Here is a 21,094-nt window from a genome sequence, read left to right as displayed (position 1 = left end):
CTACATCCCATTCCCCACCCCACCGGCTGGGGGAATCCCCCTCTTGCATGATCTACCGTCTTTCCCCGAAAACAAGACAGGATCTTATTTTCTTTTGAGCCACAAAATATGGCTTGGGCCTTATTATTGAGGGAGGGCTTATTGTTTTGGAGTTGCTAGGCGGCTGCTCTTTAGAGCCTGGTACAGCCTCAGGGGTGAATGGCCGTGTTGCGCTGTCGCAGCAGCACAACATAGCAGCCATGAGGCGACCATGTTCATGAGCAGCCGCCCAGCAAACCCTTTCCAGCCGGGACCAGTGCCATTCACTGACCTAGAGATATTCCGAAAACGTTAAGCCGTGTGAGCACCTGTTCCCCGCCCCCCCCCCCGTGGCTTGGCGCCTTGGGGATACTGCTAGATTGGTGACTGGCACTCTGCCTGGCCAGAGGGGGTGGTGGTGTCCAAGGGGCTTATTTTCAGGGGAGGGCTTATATTTTTGCCCACCTGAAAAATATGGCGTGGCCTAGTTTCAGGACATGTCATATTTTCGGGGAAACACAGCACCTACAAAGGAATGTTTAGGGAAGAGAAAAATTGTAGTTCCCACAGCATGGCCTGTCCTGGTTGAAGCCGCTGCCATTTCTGAGCTGGATTCACCTGGCTTCTAAAACGGGGAGAAGGATTCCTAAAAGTTTATTAGAAAGTGGGGGGGGGAAACATCCCAGAACTTGAAATGTCACCTTAAGGAAAAAACGACATGGATGTTACAAAGCTTTTAATAGAAGCTAAAGGCCAAAGTCCAAGAAGCAATATACAGCAAAAAAGTACAAAAATTCGGGTGAAGAACATATCGTAAGAGCTAAGAGAGAAGGCCACAATTTCTCAAGAAACCAAGAGCTGAACTCTACTTGTATCTAAGGTGGGCAGGAGACCTCTGGGTACTTTGGATGGTGCCAACCACCATCTTGTATCAAGGGCTACTAATGGGAGGAGGGCAGAAAGAGGAAGGGGCCACTTGCTTAGTGTCGGTTCCACTAATGGAAACCCGTCTCAACCTCTACCCATTTGAGGCACAAGGACTCTTCCTGCATGCCAAGGCTAGATAAGGAGGCAGCTTTCCATGACTGTTCTCCTGTGCTGGGGAATTGCCTTTTCCCACTGCCCGGCCTCCGTGGCCCACAGCCTCAATCCAGTTAACCAAGAATCCTGGCCACTGTCAGTCTGGTGGGGCTGGGGTGTGGGGAGGACTTTGGCAAGGAAAACTGCTCCTACAGCTGCCATGGTCATCTCTCTAAGGTTGGCACCACACCGGCATGTCTCAGTCATCCAGGTCATAATAGTCTCAATTATTATTATTATTATTTTCAAAAGGCAACTGGAATGTTCTTTCCCTCCTTCCATCGTCCAAACCATCCTGCCAGAACTGATGAAAGTTCTTGAAATATCTTCTTCTTCGGGAGGGGGGGGGAATCCAGTTGCCTTTAAAAAAACACCTTTGAAACATCCCACCTGCATTGTCCACTCAGCTTGGACAGTCACACAACTGTCAGTCATCCAAGGCAACAGTGAAGCAGGTGAACGGGCACAAGCCCCATCCAATAGGAATTAAGTGCTTTGCGACCAAGATCAGTACTTTGCTACTTAGATCGACTTTTGTCTCTTTATTTTACTGCCCGAATCTACATGGGACAATATACCTCTGTCTAATCTTCCCCTAACTCTCTTGAACTTGAGAAGTATCTTGAGTGAATCTGGCTACTACATGTGTTGCATCAATAAATATATACCTAAAACCATGTTAAAACGTTTTAACCACACCTTTCTACTGGAGAGGCTAATCATTTCTTACCCTACCTAGAAAAAATTAAACTCTGGTTCTGCCAGCCTCTTGAGGATTTAGAAGCCCTGTCACCCCTGCCCATCCGGAACACAGCCAGCCTCCTGTCCAGTCAGGTCCCAACCAGCCCTGGCAAAAGAGGTCATCCAGGAATTGATCTCAAGGCAGCTTTGAACAGGGTCCTCCTTGAATTTTTACCCTTTGCTGGAGAGCTTCCAGCAGTCTCTTTGTTCCTAAAATCGCCAACCAGCCCCTTTTCAATCCTTTTGGGAGGTGAGGATGCTGCTCCCAAGGGCCTTGTGGAAAGCTCAATATAAAAAGAATGCACACTGTGGTTTGGCTCATTATCATACAAGGGGGAAAAAAGTGTTTTTATCAAAGTCAGTAAAATCCAAGTTCATCCTGGCCATCTGGACATGCCGGCCAGCAGCTACGTAACGTGAACAAGTTCAGTTCAGCTCATCAACAGTCCACAGAGGAAAAACCAAGGATGCCACAACCAGGAGATTCCAGTCATGGGCCGATGCTCCATTTAAGGTCCTGCGCGAATTAAAAGTTCAGAAGCCGCGTGGTTTGGCACACACATGCATGTGCTCACTGCATCACCTGACCTTGTGGGGGAAGAGCCTCAGCCTGAACAGGGGCCCAGCCCCAAGACAAGTTATACAAAGCCACACAAAGGCACTGCTAGAAGATCAGCGCCTCCCAATCCCAAGAGAGTTAATTTCACCTGTTGCAAAGAGGAAGTGGAGTAGTTGTCATCCAATGCCTTCAATGTAGCACACAGGACGGCACATCACCACCAAGGGCCAAGCATTGGTGATCCCTCCAAGGGACAACAGCAAAGAATCGTATTTAGGAGCAGACCAACCGAGGGGGGCTTTTCAAAGTCAAAGGAAGTTACTTTCAACCGTCAACAAAAGCCCAAAGCATTTTCTCCGGAGCAATGTATGGGCTCCAGGGTCCCCCAGATTTTGTGGAGTTTCAATCAATGTAAACCTGAAAGGGGAGGGGACAGGGAGACTTAGCGTTATCTTAACAATCCTCTACTTTGCACAATGTTGCCCGAGGCGTTTCTTGTGCTCTTCATACGGACATCCGGTCAGTAAACCAAAACGTTTCTCTCCAGTAGATAATGCTTCCAGATTCCTTTTAAAAATATGCCTGCACCGCTCAGGACTCAGATTTGTGAAGTCACCAAGTCTTTCCTGGAGGTGCAGCTCCAGATATCCCAGTGAGGACTTTTCAAGATTTTGGCACTTGTGTGAGTTTCATGTTGTATGGCTTGTTTCGCAAACTTCCATTTCAGGTAGCAAGAAGTGGGTCAGCTGGCCTTTTTATCTGGAGAACAAGATTGGGTTCACCTATCTCTCTGCTATGCCTTGCTTAAATCACATTTTGTTGACTAAACTATGATTGGCTAGGTTTGCAGAATGCATCCACTTAAGTCAAGGCAAACCATGAAATGGCTTGGTGTTACAAATGCAGCCTGATACTAGCAGGTTCCACTCAAGACCTGAAAGGGGGTCAGACCCACACCTGAGCAATAGCTTACCTGACTTGGCACCTGTTTCTCCATCTAATGAGCCCAGGGAGCTAGAACTGGGTGCCCCTCTGCACCATTTCCAAATTTCTACTAGGCAGCCTTTAACAAGGCACAAGGAATATTTTTAGCAGGTCAATGGATGGGGAAAATTAAATGCACTTAAGTATATTTTATTTTATGGCAGTTTCTGGACATTTCAACATCTAATTTGAAATATCAATTTAATACCAAACAACTATTTGAGATGATTTTTTTCTATTTATACCTTCTTATCAGAAAATCCTCATTTAAATGTCCCCATGAGGTTCCTGTGTTGTTAGCCAAAGAAAAAATGTTTTTACCCAATTTGGGGTAATTTACCCAAGTTTGGGAAGCATCATCCTAGCAACAACCAAATAATGTACACTATGATTTAGCATAATCAACAAACACAACCTTAGGCTGGGATTTTTAATTACAAAATTTATCTAGCTCACATAGGATCTTCGACAAGATCTTATCACTTTTATCTGTAGAGCAAAGAGTTCAGTTGAAAATTTATAAAAATGTTATTTAAATTGCCTCTGAGAATTTTGCTGAACTCTATTTCATGGGCATTTTGGTGGTTTGGTATCCCAGACTACACGAAGCAAGGGTTGCAATCTATGGAAAACGTCTTGCCTCTTCCCTGAACGTAGTGAAACCAAGAGAGGGACATTTTTTAAAGAAACCTCTCCTGTTTGTGAAACTGTGAAAATGGTGATCATACCTCAGTTTTGTCAACAATGGAAAGAAAGATTTATGGGCAGGGAAATGATTTACCCTGCAGACTTATCTCACAGAACTGAATACAAAAAGGAACTCTTGAGAAATAAACTCTGACTTGTGCAAAGTGGCTAATATGCTGAGTAAGAAAATATATATCTATGTATTTAAAACTATCTCTTAAAACTTTCTCTACTGTTCATGTGCAGACTCGCGTAGGCTTTCCGAAATCTGTCCTTCCAGCAGTGAATAAGTAATCAAAAGCAGAATACGTCTGTTTCATTGATCTGGAAGAGCTACACCATCCAATTATTGACTGGGTTTGGGTGACTAGATCCTTCAATGTAAGAAATGTAGTGTTTCAAGGAGAGAACCCTAAAAGAAAGTGAATCCCCTGCACCCAGAAATTAAGTTTTCATCATAAAGGACAGTTACCCTAAAATTATCCAACAGGCTAGGATGCTCAGAACTCCCAGAGACAATATAAGCACAAACCCAGCATATCTGGAAGAAATAAAGGTCAGTGAAACAGCAACAGTCCCCCCTCCCCTAGCCCTAGTCAGCTAGAATAGGGCTCTCCAATTTTGGCAACTTTAAGCCTGACGGACTTCAACTCCCAGAATTCCCCAGTCAGTCACTGTTCATGTGCAGCTGGCTGGGGAATTCTGGGAGTTGAAGTGACCAAGGTTGGAGACTCCTGAACTAGAACATACCGATGGCTAAAGCTGTACAGAACCCGAGCAAAAATATTTCATCCTGGAGGCCTAAAAAAATCTACACGGGCCACATTTTTTTGAAAAAAGCCTTCAAAAATGTCTTTGGGTTGATTGTTCCTACCAGCCACCATTGCTATTAACTTTTTTTTTTTCCAAAAAGCATGCATACCACACACACACTGCAAGTTTTCTCTCCTTGGATTATTTAAAAGCATTTCTGAAATTCAAATATTCTATACGACATACTTTTGTATGGTTAGGGGTTTAAGGTTACTCTGAATCGTTATAGAGTAAGGTTCTATAAATGCAATTTTTAAGACGACTCTGGCATTGCTCTGATATTGAAAGGTGAATTTAGCCCCACGAAAAACCCAACTGCGTTTCAAATGCTGCTCACAGATTACTCAGATTGAGAACAAGACATTTTAGGCTCCTCTTTTTCTGAGAAAGCTCCACTCACTTTACGCCAGTGGTTCCCAAACTTGGCAACTTTAAGACTTGTGGACTTCAACTCCCAGAATTCTCCAGCCAGCTCTGAATTCTGGGAGTTGAAGTCCACAAGTCTTAAAGTTGCCAAGTTTGGGAACCACTGCTTTACGCCATGGGGCAGCCATTTCTGTTTCTGAATGACGACAAGGTTAATAATGAACTTCAAACAACCTGTCAAAAGATGAATCTGAAATTTAAATGGCATTTCTTATCCGCATTCCCAAATATTTGCCAGTCGCCCACGCTGAACAGACATACAACCTGTTCAAAACAGTTAAATGCTTTGAGTTACTTTACCATGAAGTATCTCAAATTGTGTTCTTCGATATTGTTTTAGGTTTTTAGATTTTAATTAAAATCTGCTCAATTCTGAGAGAAAATAATGGATTCCTAACTTCTGGGGACCAGTGAACAAGTTTGTTACCAAGTCTTGAGAATCTAGAAACAGATCCAAATTTCTGAACAATTCCAGATGTGTTGACTGGCATGAATAACACTTACTTCTGATCACAAAGACACCACACACGGATTTTGCCCTCAATCATGAAGCGTACTAACCAGAATTACTGGCCACTGTAGAACCCTTGCACACATACACCCACACCCACACACAACTGCTTTGAAGAACAGTAAGCAGGACTCCAAATCTGCTGACAGATGTTTGCTTAGTTACAAGAATCAAAACAGTAATAACTGTCCATTAAATCATCTGGGAGCCGTGCTGGGATCAGGCTGTTCCGATTTGATGGGTGGGAAAGATCCGTTTCGGCAGATGAGTCAAATGACCAAGGAGATCGTATTGATGAGGAAGGCGTGTAGGTTTCTCCTGCTGAATTTGCTCCAGAAAGCTTCTAGCTGATGGTCTTCTTCCCTTCCAGCTGATGCTTTGAGAGGCAGCTTTGGATGCAGGACAGGCAAATGGGCTTTTCCGAAAGTTTCTCCTTCAGAGGTTCTTGAGAAGACAGGATCATGAGCCCAGCGGGACAGCGCAGAAGAAGTGGCAAGTTCTAAGCGAGTCCAAAGGAGAAGCAACCTTAAAACATGGACTATAGGACGAGGGATGAGCTGGGGATGCTTGCCTTTAACACAGGAGGTCTTAGACCATCCCAGGGTCAGTTCAAGCAACCGTTTCATGCACAAGGCGGCAGCTCCTTCCTTGGGGCACGAGTCCAACAAATGGCACCTCATCAGCCAGGGCTGCTGCAGATGAGGAAGAAAATTCCCTCCTCCAAACGGTTGACAGAGAAAAACACACAGTCGCCCAGGTGGATGCTCAAAAAGAAATATTAGAAGATGCCTCCGTTCTTCTCCCCGTGGGCCCGGTACAATGTGGAAATTCTCGCACGAAGAGGTAGGAAGGAGGAAGGGCAAGGAGGAAACAGAACCATTTCCTTGCTCTCTAGCCTCCCAAGAACTGTTGCCAAGGGTCTCTGCCAACTGTTGCCTGTCTCGCAAAGCCGACCAGCCTCTCCTAAATTAGAAATCCAAGCTGCCAATGTAGCCGAGGCTCTCCTCCAGTGGCGCACAGAAGGACCGGCCTGGGCATCTCAAAGCTTTGGGTGGATCCTGTGAACGCATGAACGTTATGAAGAAGTCTTTGCTCCTATCAAGGATATCAAAATCTTTCACTGGACAGAAGAAAGGGCCCGGCCTTGGGAGGACACAGCTGCTACCCTAAATGCTCATTTCCGTTCTGTTTTTTGTACATTACCAAGGCTGAGCTATTTTGTCCCTACTCGAGATTTGACCTGGTTCCACCTTCCTCCTCCTTTAAGAGACGCTGGAGCAACGGATGCTCGGGGAGCCCATCTGCGTCAAGACCTTATCCAGCCACTGCAAGGGGCCGTTCAGGTGGAGCTCGATCCAGCAGGGAGTGCTTGTGACCGTCTGCCGCCTGGAATGGAAACACAGAGAGGACCATTGTATCTCCACGAGAACATGGAGAGGAGAGGCCCAAAACCCAAACCCAGAATCGTCTCTCTTCCTCCCGATCAGCAGAAGCATATTAATCTCACCTGGTTGAGGCTGGGCACGTCAAGAAGCACACATTATGGGCTTTATTGTTAAGTTAGACACACACACAACACACACACACACCCATAAAAGCCTCACCTACCATATTTTTTTTCACCCCCCCCCCCCAAAAGAGGATGAAGATCTGGGTGCGTCTTATATACTGAATATTGCATTTTTGGCCTCCTGAAACCCCATCCACTTTGCAAAAATGGACATGCAGAGGGTTTGGGAAGCCTTCAAAGTGCTCCTGGGGGCTGGGGAGGGCAAACACGAGTGAAAAACGGGCCATTTTTTTGCTCATTTTTACCGCACCAGCCCCCAGGAGCACTCTACAACCCTCCTAAAGGCTATATATGCCTTTTTTGGGCAAAAACTGGCTGTTTTTTGCTCATCCCCCCCCCCCCCCGGCAGCACTCTGCAGGCCTCTCAAACTCTCTACATGCCCCATTTTTCACAAAAAATGAGGTGTGCAGAGAGATTGGGAGGTCTGCAAAGTGCTCCTGAGGGCTGGAGAGGGCAAAGACAAGCAAAAAATGGGCCTTTTTTGCTCGTTTCCTCCCGCCCCCCAGGAGCACTTTGCAGGACTCTCAAACTCTCTGCATGCCCTGTTTTTGGCATAAAAACACAATGAAAAAACTTGGTGCATCTTATACGGTAGTTTCCCTCTATCCCAACTTATGCTGAACAAAATCAAGGTGGGTTTTTTGCATTCATCTCTGATGCTTTCCTCTTTGGAAAGCACCAGAGATGCTTCTGATCTCTGGATTCTCAGGATTTAACAGATTAACAGAGTTGGAAGGAACTTTATAGGAATAAAGGTCATCTAGTCCAAACCACTCCCCATCCAAGCAGACCCTACACCTGTGATGGCGAACCTATGGCACGTATGCCACAGGTGGCATGAAGAACCATTTGTCAGGGCACGGGAAGTGTTGCCCTGTCAGCTGGCCATTTTTCGCCCTCCGGAGGCTTGAATGGAACGGCTTCCCTCCAGAAGTCGTGGATGTTCCATCACTGGAGTTTTTTAAGAAGAGCCACTTGTCTGGGGTGGTATAAGGACTTCTCCCTTGGGAAAGGGATTGGACTACAACAGTAATGGCTAAGCTTTTCAGTGGCTAGTGCCGAAAGTGTGCATGTGCGCATACATCCATAATTCAATGGATGCGCCCCCTGCGCCTCCATGTGCAGGCGCCCATCCCACATGCATGTGTCCCACCCCCACGCATGTATGTCTTCTGCATGCGCTCTGCACCCTGTGCATGTGTGTCAGAGACCCGAAAACCAGCAGGCCAGTGGGAGGCGCATACTGGGGTGATGGCTCGCATGTCCACCGAGAGGGCTCTGGGTGCCACCTGTGACACAAGTGCCAAAGGTTCGCCCTCACGGGGCTAGAAGACCTCCAAGATCCTTTCCAAACCTATTGTTGTATGTTCTAAATAATGAAATAGTTTGCTTGTTTAGGGTGTCCAAAGGAAGAAGGGAACCGCTCCTCTGGCCAAGAACTTGGCTAGATGCTTCCAAGATGGACACTATTCAGATCTGGAGCAACAAAGGTGTTTTGGGTTTGGCCTGGGCATCCTTCCCGTATCCCTTGGCAGCTCCTTAGAGGAGCCAGGCATTTTCCTAGGCATGCACGAGAGCCACGCAGCTCAGAAGATTGCCTATTTAAATTCAGGAGGCATCTCAGAGACCTCCACAGGCTGCTTACACAGGTCTTCTTCTTCTTTTTTAGCAGATTTTTTTAAATTATTTTTTTCCCTTCTACAACACCTCACAGTCATTATATCAATATTTTTATGTCATCATACCTGTACATGTATATAATATTTCGCTTCTATATTTACACACCTTTATACACAGTTCTATATATATTTATATTTATTGTTTTTCGGCTTCACCAATGGCAACTCAAGCAGGCATTTTCCCAGCTCCTTTCCGAAGCGGCCAATAGATGCACTGAGGAGTCCTGCGCCAGATCCCAAGCACCTATGCCACTGGCTCCAAGTACTCTACAGGAGTGGCAGGGACCTTGGTGATCATCTAATCCAGTCTTCTGCCCACTGGAGAAGTCCCTCCTTGCTCCCTGGGACAATTGAGTCAAAGCAGGCTACTGTAAAGCCCCCGCCCCTTGCTCTGTTTCATTTCATTTATTTTTTTTCATTTATTTGGGATTTATAGGCCGCCCTTTTCCCTGAGGGGACTCAGGGCGGTTTACATTCATAGGAAAAGCGGGGTGCAATACAGAGACATAAACAATATGTGAATAAAATAAACAGTAAAAACACAACTTTCATTCAACACTCAACACTCAGGTGGGGCGAATTAGAAACTTATCCCCAGGCCTGACGGGATAGCCAGGTCTTAAGGGCTGTGCGGAAGGTCTGGACAGTGGTGAGGGTGCGAATCTCCACGGGGAGGTCGTTCCACAGGGTCGGAGCTGCTACTGAAAAGGCTCTCCTCCGCGTAGTCGCCAGTCGGCATTGACCCAATCTGTGCGATCTAATTGGTCGGAGGGAGGTAATCGGCAGGAGGCGGTCTCTCAAGTACTCAGATCCACTACCATGGAGGGCTTTATAGGTGGTAAGTAATACCCTGAAGCGCACCCGGAGATCAACAGGTAGCCAGTGCAGCTCGCGGAGGATAGGTGTTATGTGGGCGAACCGCGGTGCGCCCACTATCACTCACGCGGCTGCATTCTGGACTAACTGCAGTCGCCGAATGCACTTCAAGGGCAGCCCCATGTAGAGCACATTACAGTATTCCAGCCTAGAGATCACAAGGGCTCGAGTGACTGTTGCGAGGGCCTCCCGGTTCAGGTAGGGTCGCAACTGGCGGACCAGGCGAACCTGGGCAAATGCCCCCCCTGGTCACAGCCGACAAATGATGGTCGAAAGTCAGCTGTGGGTCCAGGAGGACTCCCAAGTTGCGAACCCTGTCTGAGGGGTGTAAAATTTGACCCCCCAGCCTGAGCGATGGAACACTGGCCAAATTGTTGGGAGGGAAACACAACAGCCACTCGGTCTTGTCTGGGTTGAGTACCAGTTTGTTAGCACTCATCCAGTTCTTAACGGCCTCAAGACCCCGGTTCATCACGTCCACCGCTTCATTGAGTTGGCACGGGGCAGACAGATACAATTGAGTATCGTCCACGTATTGATGGTATTTTATCCCGTGCCTCTGAATGATCTCGCCCAGCGGTTTCATGTATATGTTAAATAGCAGGGGGGATAAGACCGAACCCTGCGGCACCCCATATGTTAGGGGCCTCAGGGACGATCTCTGCCCCCCGACCAACACACCGACTGCGACCTGTCCGAGAGGTAGGAGGCGAACCACTGCAAAACAGTGCCTCCCACCCCCACCTCCCGCAGTCGTCACAGAAGGATACCATGGTCGATGGTATCGAAAGCCGCCGAGAGGTCAAGGAGAACCAGGATGGACGCATGGCCTCCATCTCTGGCTCTCCAGAGATCATCGGTCAATGCGACCAAAGCGGTTTCTGTGCTGTAACCAGGTCTGAAGCCGGACTGGAAGGGGTCAAGGTAACTAGCTTCCTCCAAGGACCGTTGAAGCTGGAAGGCTACCACCTTCTCGACAACCTTCCCAACAAAGGGGAGGTTGGAGACTGGACAGTAATTGTTAAAAACGGCTGGATCCAAGGATGGTTTCTTCAGGAGGGGTCTCACCACCGCCGTTTTAAGCGCGGCGGGGAAGTGCCCCTCCCGAAGGGAGGCGGTCACGACCTCCTGGATCCAGCCGTGTGTCACCTCGCTGCTGTTGGCAACCAACCAGGAGGGACACGGGTCCAGTATACAGGTGGAGGCACTCACAGCTCGTATGGCCTTGTCCACATCCTCAGAGGCAACATCCTGAAATTCATCCCAGAGATGGTTTGCCAAGTAATCCCCTTGTGACTCGGCTGGATCTGCAGAGGTAGAGTCCAAGTCCGACCGAAACCGAGAAACTTTGTCCGCTAAGAACTGGGCATACTCCTCAGCCTTACCCTGTAGGGGGTCCCCCACGTCCCTCCTATTTAGGAGGGAGCGGGTAATCCTAAACAGGGCAGCTGGGCGGGACTCAGCGGACGCAACCAAGGTGGCAATATGTGTTCTTTTAGCTGCCGTCAATGCCCTGATGTATTCCTTGGTGCATGTTGTCAGAAGTGCTCGGTTCGATTCGGACTTATCGGACCTCCACAAGTGCTCTAGGCGTCTCCTCCGGCGCTTCTTCTCCCGGAGCTCCTCAGTGAACCAAGGAGGCCTCCGGGATCCGCCGACCCGGAGGGGCCGTAGTGGCACAATCCGGTCGAGAGACTCCGATGCCGCCGAGTACCAGGCAGCAACCAGAGTCTCCGCCGAACTGTGGGCGAGAGTATCAGGAATAACCCCAAGCTCCGTCTGGAACCTCAAGGGGACCATAAGTCACCTGGGGCGGAACCACCTGGTCGGTTTCTCCTCCCTACGGTGGGGTTTGGCCTCCGGAAGTCAAGCCTCAGTAGGCAGTGGTCTGACCACGACAGGGGTATGATCTCATTACCCCTCAGACCAAGATCACAAATCCCTGGGTGCATCCTGCTGAACGGAAGAGGGAGAGAGTCCCGTCTGGGAGAAGATCAGGCAGGGACCCTTCTCTCCCCCCATCTCCCACTGCATTAAACTCGCAGCACTGGGTGGAACCTAAAAGATGTGAGATTTGCGATAGGTAAAAGCCCGGCCTTCTTGACACCCCAGGAATTGGCTGTTCCCAGATGCTGAGATGGCAGCTGTGCAAATGGCTTTAAGAGGCCTTTGCATCAAGGCCAGGCCGCTGTCTCGATGACCACTGACAACCTCGGGAATCCCCCGCAGCATTCCTTGAATATCAGTTGTGGCTGGAAGAACAATAGAGTAGGAAGCCAATTGCCTTCCGGTTCTGTTTCCTGAAAAATCAGGCGAGGGCTACGTGACTCAGACACCCGAGCCAGGGAGCCTTCAGTTTGGTCCAGCCACCCACGTGCTTTGCAAGGGCCAGGGAGGGGGAGGCCGGCCGGCCATGCTTAGCCAGGTATGTCACCCCACTGGGCCTCCTGCTGTGAGATTCCGTGAGAGTCAGAGACTGAAATGCCTCGGAAGGAAATTGAGTGCTCCAAAACTCTCAGTCTGTCCTGGTCCAAGAGCATCTCTATCCCCCTTCTGACACAGTTGGGGAAATAGTTCTGCAAAGATCCTGCTGGGCCATTTGGGCAATGAGACAGAGAAAGAGGAGAGAGAAAGGGAGGGAGGAAGAGAGAATGGAAAGAAAGGGAAAGAGAGATGAGAGAGAAAGGGAGAAAGAAAAAGAGAGAGGAGAGAGAGAGAACAGGAGAAAGCAAGTGAGAGAGAGGAGAGAGAGTGGGGAGAGAAAGGGAGAAAGGAAAAGAGAAAGAGGAGAGAGAAAGGGAGAAGGGAGAGAGAGATGAGAGAGAGAGAGAGGAAAGAAAGGGAAAGAGAGGAGAGAGAAGGGGAGAAAGAAAGAGAGAGGAGAGAGGAAAGAAGGGGAAAAAGAGGAGAGAGAAAAAAAGAAAGAAAGAAAGAGGAGAGAAGGAGAATGGAAGAGAGAGGAGAGAAAGGGAGAGGAGAGAGGGGGGGAAGAGAGAGAGAGAGAGGCCACTCCTGCTGACCCCACCCAGCATCCTTAACCAGAGGAGAGCAAAATTTACTCTAATCTGGCTGCAGAGGCTGCCCCAGAGTGACTCCTCCAAAGACACCTAGCAGAAAGGCCCAAGGAGAGATTCCTCCAAGGGGGGAGAGGGAGGGCAGGAGGGAGGGAGGGGAGCACCCCTGGCTGGCCTGGGATGGAGACCAAGGGATACAAGGCCCAGCTGACCCCTGCTTCACATGCAGCCGGGAGCCGCTTGCAATGCACACGCACAGAACGTGCTCCGGCCAGCTGTCTCTTCTCAAGGACCGAGGCCTCCCAGCCCCACCCAAGGCAACAGCGGCAGCAGTGGCAGCAGCGTGCACATCTGGATCTCATTAGACACCCTGGCCATCGCCAAGGCCCAAAGCAGCCTGAGCAGGGAGCAAGCCAACAACACACCAAGATGGACTCCAGACATCTGGAGGAGCTGCGAGAGGTAATGTGAGAGGTCTGGCCGCCCACTCCTTCCCTGGCCCAGATGGGAAGCCACAGCTGCCGCCTATTCCCAGGAGCTGATGGAAGCAGGGCCAGGATTCCCCTCCCCACCGGCAGAGACGCTTCCTTTCTAGGGTCCTTGCAGACGGCCCTGTGCTTTCCCCACTTGGTACAACCCAAACCATGCATCCACCCCCGCTTTCCCACCTTGGGGCCTCTTCCCAACCCTCATCTACTTCTCTGTAAAAATCCCTTCTTGCCCCCCAATTCCCTCAATGGCCATCATAAAGAGGACAACATCCAGCGCTCTGAACTGCAGCTGACACCGTTCCTTCTGGCATCATCTCAAGGACCACATTGGGGCAGTGCTTGTCATGTCTCTGCCTCTTCACCCAGCCATCTCAAGGCCCAAGAATAACAGAAGACCAGAGTCGGAAGGGACCTTGGAGGTCTTCTAGTCCACCCGCCTGCTCAAGCAGGAGACTCTCTATACTGTTCCAGTCTCTTCTTAAAAGCCTCCCGTGATGCGAGCACCCACAACCTCTGGAGGCAAGCAGTTCCACTGGTTAAATATTCCCCCTATTAGAAAGTTTCTCCTTAATTCCAGGTTACTTCTCTCCTTGATTAGTTTCCATCCATTGTTCCTTGTCTTGCCTTCAGGTGATTTCAAAAATAGATTGACTTGGGATTTCTTTGTGACAGCCCCGCAAATATTGGAAAGCTGCTATCATGTCCCCCCTCCACTTCTTCTTTTCACTAGACCAGATATACCCAATTCCTGCAAATGTTCTTCATATGCTTTAGCCTTCAGCTCCCCCAATTATCCAATCCAACAGGAGCTGAGGACTCGGGAAGCCCCCCTCACTCCCCCCCCCATAATTTTGGGCCTCCCAGAGCTCCCCTTCCATCCCATGACTGAAATGCTGACCTGTACTCGGCTCCCCAGCCCTTGACGAAGCTCATCCGGATGGTACACATGCGGGTCAGTTGGTAGACGGCCTCGAAGCCCTGGTTGACGGACTGAGCCAGGAGGGCTGCGAATTCTTGGTTGTTAAATATCTTCAAGTTACACCCTGTGGAGGGCAGAGAACGGACACAATAAGAAGGCCAACGTTAGAAGGTATTTCCCGAACAGCATCCTCATGTGCTCGTGTCCTTCAGCAGCTCACCACAGACAAGACACGACACTCTCCTCCAAGGTTGGTGAAACAGACACACAAAACTCTAGAGTTAAAAAAAAATGGAGGGTCTCTTATTTTCTGAAAAGCAGACCACCTTCTTTCAACAGCAGATTTCCCAATAAATTACCAATCAAGAGCTTGTTGTTCACAATGTGAGGTTTGCGAAGCTGCAAGGTACACATTAGTATTTGCTCTGCTAGCAAACAGATAAATGCCAAAGAGCTGTGACGTCATAATAGATGAATTTGGTTAGTTATTGGGTTAATAAAACTGTAAGAGGCCACCTTGAACATCAAACAGGGATATTAATCATTATGAATGTTAGCTATTCACTAAGGTCAGAAGTTATCAGAAAGACAGATAGCCTTTTAAAGCTTTTAGTTTATTTTGTAAAAAAATCCCAACTCTATTTTGTGTTTCTGTAAACAGAAAGTTTACAGAAAGTTGGACCATAAGGAAGGCTGAGCACCAAAGAATGGAGTCCTTTGAACTCTGGTGCTGGAGAAGACTCCTGCGAGTCCCTTGGACTGCAAGGTGATCAAACTGGTCAGTCCTAGAGGAGATCAACCCTGACTGCTCTTTAGAAGGTCAGATCCTGAAGAGGAAACTCAAAGACTTTGGCCATCTAAGGAGAAGGAAGGACTCCCTGGAGAAGAGCCTTATGCTGTGAATGATGGAGGGCAAAAGCAGAAGGGGACGACAGAGAAGGAGGTGGCTGGATGGAGTCACTGAAGCAGTCGGCGTGAGCTTAAATGGACCCCAGAGGATGGTAGAAGACAGGAAGGCAGAGAGGAACGTTGTCCATGGGGTCACGATGAGTTGGACATGACTTCACAACTAACAACAACAACACAAGAAATAATCACAGCTGTTTTGGAATGTAGGGAGGCCAGAAAATTTCCCCCAGCTGTTAAACCCAGCTGCAGACTCTGGTCTTACAGAATATGGAATAACAAGAGTTGGAAGGGACCTTGGAGGTCTTCTATTTCAACCTCCTGCTCAAACAGGAAACTCTTTCTGGACAAGTAACTGTCCAATCTCTTCTAGAAAGCCTCCAGTGACGGAGCACCCACAGCTTCTGAAGGTGATCCATTGGTTGATTGCTCTCACTGTTAGTGTTAGTGTTAGGGTTCCTTCTATGTTGGATCACTCTTTAATTAGTTTCCATCTATTATTCCTTATCTTAGCGTCTGGTCCTCTGTAAAATAGTGCAACCCCCTTGTCTTTGTAAAATCCCTCAAATATTGGAAGGCTGCTATCATGTCTCCCATGGTCCTTCTTTTCATTAAACTAGACATACCCAGTTCCTGCAATCCTTCTTCATATGTTTTAGCCTCCAGTCCCCTCATCATCTTTGTTGCTCTTCTCTGCACTCTTTCTAAAGTCTCAACATCTTTTTTTTATATTGTGGTGACCAAAACTGACTGCAGGATTCCAAATGTGGCCTTACCAAGGCCTTATAAAGCAGTACTAATACTTCCCGTAATCTTGATTCTATCCCTCTATTGATGCAGCCTAGGACTGTGTTGGCTTTTTTGGCCTTGACTGCAGATCAGCAGGTCCTGCTTGCTACTTTTGGGGGGGGGGGGTTCACGGTCTGAGCTCTCTTGCATGCTTCAGCCCTGAACCAGCTCCAAAAAACAGCAAGGCCAGAGTTACACTGACATGGAAGAGTAAGAGACACAACATTCCTGGGTTAAAACCACACACAAACAGCTCTTTCTGAAATTAAATGCCAAAAAGAAATCTTTGTAGTTGCAGTTCATGAGGTCTGCAGCACAAGGCTTTCCCCAAGCCAGCTGTATATTTCTAGCACTTTTATCGCTTTTTTGATCTCAAGAGACAACACTTTCATCTTTCAAGTGCATCTTCAGTCATAAGTGTTTTAAAATATTCAAGGCAAGCTGCTTCTTATTTCTAAATTGGTGAAGCTTTTCACAAACAAAAGAAGAAAACAAAAAAACTAGCAAACAGTAGAGTAAGATACATAACTTTGAGAAAGAAAAAAAGGTTTCTACTAAGCTAAAACTCTTCTATTTATTACTGTTGGGATCTGTAAAATGATGGCATACAGTAAGTCCTCTAGTTACACCACCAGGGGACCACATAGCTTGGCCACAGCAATCCAGGCAGTCCCAGCTGTCGTGGTAATCCCAAAACACCTGGGTCATTAAATGGAAGCAGAGAGAAATCCCTTCATAACTCCAAACAGTCGCTGAATGACTGGCCATAACTCAAGGACTACCTGCTTTGCTTTCCTACTTTAATGTTCATCTAAAGTGATTCATGTCAGCTTCAACAGGAACTGTGACTTATCTGATCCATCAGGACAGACAACTTCTGACAAAGGGGATTTAACCAAGAAATCAAAAAACTGCTTGGCAGTTGAAACTCTCTTTCTTAAAGTGAAACGAGATGGGCGGTTCAAACTGAGCTTCCTTTGTGGAAGCCATTCAGATTTGGATGCCTGTCATAAAACCTATAGCAGTATTTGGCCTTTTGAAGATTCCCTGCATGAGCCCAGCTAGCCAAATATTCTAAGGAAGATTTTGAGTCATGTGAGTATATAAAGATTGATTGCAAGGAAAAAGAAAAGCAGTGTGTTGTTATCTAGATGTACTGTATTTTTCGGAGTATAAGATGCACCTTTCTGCCCGCCCCCCCCCCCCCCAAAAGAGCATAGATATGCTGGTGCGTCTTATTTCACTTCATTTTTCATTTTCCCTTTATTTGTATGCCGCCCTTTTCCCTGGGGGGACTCAGGGCGGCTCACAGTTCAAAAAAAGTGGGGGGGGAAGGACAAACAGTTTCCAACATACAAACAATACAACATATTAAAAAACACAACAGCCACACAATTCGAATGGGGTTAGAGTCTTAACCCCAGGCCAGCCGGGACAGCCAGATCTTTAGGGCGGCGCGGAAGGACTGGAGGGTGGTGAGGGTCCGAATTTCCACGGGGAGTTCGTTCCAGAGGGTCGGAGCAGCCACCGAGAAGGCTCTCCTCCGGGTAGTTGCCAGTCTACACTGGCTAGATGATGGAATTCGGAGGAGGCCTAATCTATGCGATCGTATCGGTCTAGTGGAGGTAATTGGCAGTAGGCGGTCTCTCAAGTACCCAGGTCCAGTACCATGAAGGGCTTTGTAGGTGATAAGTAGCACCTTGAATCGCACCCGGAGATCAACAGGCAGCCAGTGCAGCTCGCGGAGGATAGGTGTTACGTGGGTGAACCGAGGTGCACCCACGATCGCTCGCGCCGCCGCATTCTGGACCAGCTGAAGTCGCCGAATGCTCTTCAAGGGCAGCCCCATGTAGAGCACATTGCAGTATTCCAGCCTAGAGGTCACAAGGGCACGAGTGACTGTTGTGAGGGCCTCCCGGTTCAGGTAGGGACGCAACTGGTGCACCAGGCGAACCTGAGCAAATGCCCCCCTGGTCACAGCTGACAAATGATGTTCGAAAGTCAGCTGTGGGTCCAGGAGGACTCCCAAGTTGTGAACCCTGTCTGAGGGGCGTACAATTTGACCCCCCAGCCTGAGAGATGGGACACTTGGCCAATTCGCGGGAGGGAAACACAGCAGCCACTCGGTCTTTTCTGGATTGAGCACAAGTTTGTTGACCCCCATCCAGTCTTTAACAGCCTCAAGACCCTGGCTCATCACATCCATCGCTTCGTTGAGTTGGCACGGGGCAGACAGATACAACTGTGTATCGTCCGCATACTGGTGGTATTTTATCCCGTGCCGTCGAATGATCTCACCCAGCGGTTTCATGTAGATGTTGAAAAGAAGGGGGGACAGGACCGAACCCTGCGGCACCCCATACGTTAGGGGCCTAGGGGTTGATCTCTGCCCCCCGACTAACACCGACTGCGACCTGTCCGAGAGGTAAGAGGAGAACCACTGTAAAACAGCGCCTCCCACCCCCACCTCCCGCAGTCGTCGCATAAGGATACCATGGTCGATGGTATCGAAAGCCGCCGAGAGGTCAAGGAGCACCAGGATGGAGGCGTGGCCTCCATCCCTGGCTCTCCAGAGATCATCGGTCAACGCGACCAAAACGGTTTCTGTGCTGCAGCCAGGTCTGAAGCCTGACTGGAATGGATCGAGATAACTGGCTTCCTCCAAGGACCGCTGGAGCTGAAAGGCCACCACCTTCTCAACAACCTTCCCCACAAAGGGGAGGTTGGAAACCGGATGATAGTTATTTAAAACGGCTGGATCCAAGGATGGTTTCTTCAGGAGGGGTCTCACCACCTCCACCTTTAAAGCGGGGGGAAAGACCCCCTCCCGTAGAGAGGCGGTAACAACCGCCTGGATCCAGCCTCGTGTCACCTCTCTGCTGTTTACAAACAGCCAGGAGGGGCACGGGTCCAGCACACATGTGGAGGCACCTACAGCTCTCATCGCCTTGTCCACATCCTCAGGGGTAACAGCTTGAAACTCAATCCAGCGATGGCTTACCAGATTATCCCTTAGTGCCTCGGCTGGTTCTGCAGAATTGGAGTCCAGGTCCGCCCGGAACCGAGCAACCTTGTCTGCGAGGAATTGGACGTCATCCTCAGCCCTGCCCTGCAGCGGATCGCCCGTATCCCTCCTATTTAGTTATATACACTGAATACAGCCATTTTTGGCCTCCCAAAGCTTGGCCCCCGCATTCTATTTTTGTGAAAAATGGGCAAAAACTGGGCTGGTTTTTTTTTGCAAAAACGGGGTCGTTTTTCCCTTCCCCAGCCTTGCTGAAGCCTACAGAATGCTTCTGGGGGCCAGGGAGGACAAAACTTTTCTTTCTTTCTTTCTTTCTTTCTTTCTTTCTTTCTTTCTTTCTTTCTTTCTTTCTTTTTAAAAAAATAGTTTTTATTAAACATTTTAATCTTTAAAAAGAAAGAAAAACACAACAACAACAACAAACAAAAAACAAAACATACGTAACAATATAAAGTAATTATACAGCCTTCTGTATCGGCTTTCAAGTTTAGCCTTTATAGTTCTCCATTCTGCATTGCCTTCCTATGATTTTACCTTGTCCAATAATATAATAACAGTAGTACTAACACTTATAATATTGTTTATATCACCATTATATTTACGTTCTCTATTTTCTGTTTTGGCTTCTGTTTTCTAGCCGCTTTTTTTTCTTACTTACCTCTTTGAAATCTTGGTGCGTCTTATACACCGGTGCACCTTATAGTCCAAAAAACACTATAAAGTTGTGCATAAACTTGTTGACTGCAGTGCCAATACATCTGAAGGATACCAGTTAGGTAAGGTTTAATCCAGGGGTGGGCAACGATGGCAACTTTATGAGCTGAGGACTTCAACTCCCAGAATTCCCAACTTCTCCGAACTGAAGTTCGCTTGCCATAGTTGCTCACTCCTGGCCTATAATCCGAGATCTGCCCCTTATTCAGAGATTCTTGGATAGAATTCTCCTGCAATTCCAGATCATACAAAAAACATCCTTCTAATTCTCCATCAAACCCAACAACAGAAACTGTCAACTAGTTTAAACTTATCCAAAAAGGTGATGAATGCAAATTGTTTTGCAAAACTGGATAAGGTCTTCCAAGTTCTTGAAAAGACAGAGACAGAGACAGACAGAGATAGACAGACAGACAGAGAGACAAAGAGAGAGAGACAGACAGACAGAAGCAGAGACAGTTAGACAGAGAGAGACAGAGATAGAATCTCCTATGGAAATCCGTCTGTGGTTCTCAACTGCACAGATTCTCTACCACAGAGTCAGTCCTCTGAGCCAACTCACCGGACAAAAGTGACAGGGAAAGACATAAGACACAAAAGGGAAGCAGAGTCAAAATAAATTACCTGGTGGTATTTTGCACACAGTGGCTGGGTGCCAGCCATAACGCTGGTTGCAGTTGGGGGACTGGACAAATATAGCACTGTCACTAAGGCACTCGGCAAAAACTTCCCCTCCAATGTAATACAACCTCACTCCTCTCCCTAGAAAACACAAGTTCAACATCAGGACAGCAAAGAAGACAAAGAGTTCCATCTCTTTTTGAAAGCCCAGAAGGATTCCTTTGGGTCTTCCCTCCCTCCCTCCCAGGCATCAAGAGACACCGAAGATCTTTGCAACCTTCTTCCAAAAAGCAACTTATGTGGTGTTTTGTAACCTATCTTGACTATGTCTATGGAGAGTCTCAATCATCCAGGTCCTGGTTGTCCCAAAGGTGTTTTTCTTCTCTCTACATGGCCATTAAGATATCCCAAAGGTGTCTTTCCAGAAGACATCTGGACTTTCTTGGTTTTTCCTTGAAAACGTCCAGAACTGAAGAAGCTTCTTGGATGAGAGGTGAAACATTTTCAAGGAACAACCAAGAAAGTCCAGTTGCCTTCTGAAAAAAACACCTTTGGGATATCCTGAGCAGGGGTGAAATTCAGAAGTTTCTGACAGGATCTGGAGAACCGATAGTGGAAATTTTGAGTAGTTCGGAAAACCAGCAAATACCACATCTGGCTGGCCCTAGAG

At 47.9% G+C, this 21,094-nt stretch overlaps 1 protein-coding gene across 1 annotated transcript in view; it reads right to left on the bottom strand.

The window, feature by feature from the left end:
* Positions 1-739: 739 nt before the first annotated feature.
* SMAD3 (SMAD family member 3) overlaps positions 740-21,094 on the bottom strand; it is a 70,232-nt gene continuing 49,877 nt past the window's right edge. Inside the window, exons 7-9 of the mRNA XM_032232866.1 lie at positions 20,428-20,565; positions 14,349-14,493; positions 740-7,205 (exon numbers count right to left, since the gene is read on the bottom strand). Coding sequence (XP_032088757.1) covers positions 7,082-7,205; positions 14,349-14,493; positions 20,428-20,565 — 407 coding nt within the window. The 3' untranslated portion in view covers positions 740-7,081. The remainder of the gene's footprint in view (positions 7,206-14,348; positions 14,494-20,427; positions 20,566-21,094) is intronic.

The sequence above is a fragment of the Thamnophis elegans genome, chromosome 16, assembly GCF_009769535.1.
Source record: "Thamnophis elegans isolate rThaEle1 chromosome 16, rThaEle1.pri, whole genome shotgun sequence".
NCBI lineage: Eukaryota > Metazoa > Chordata > Lepidosauria > Squamata > Colubridae > Thamnophis > Thamnophis elegans.
Note: the sequence above shows the minus strand (reverse complement) of the source record. Positions and strands in the feature narration are given on the sequence as shown.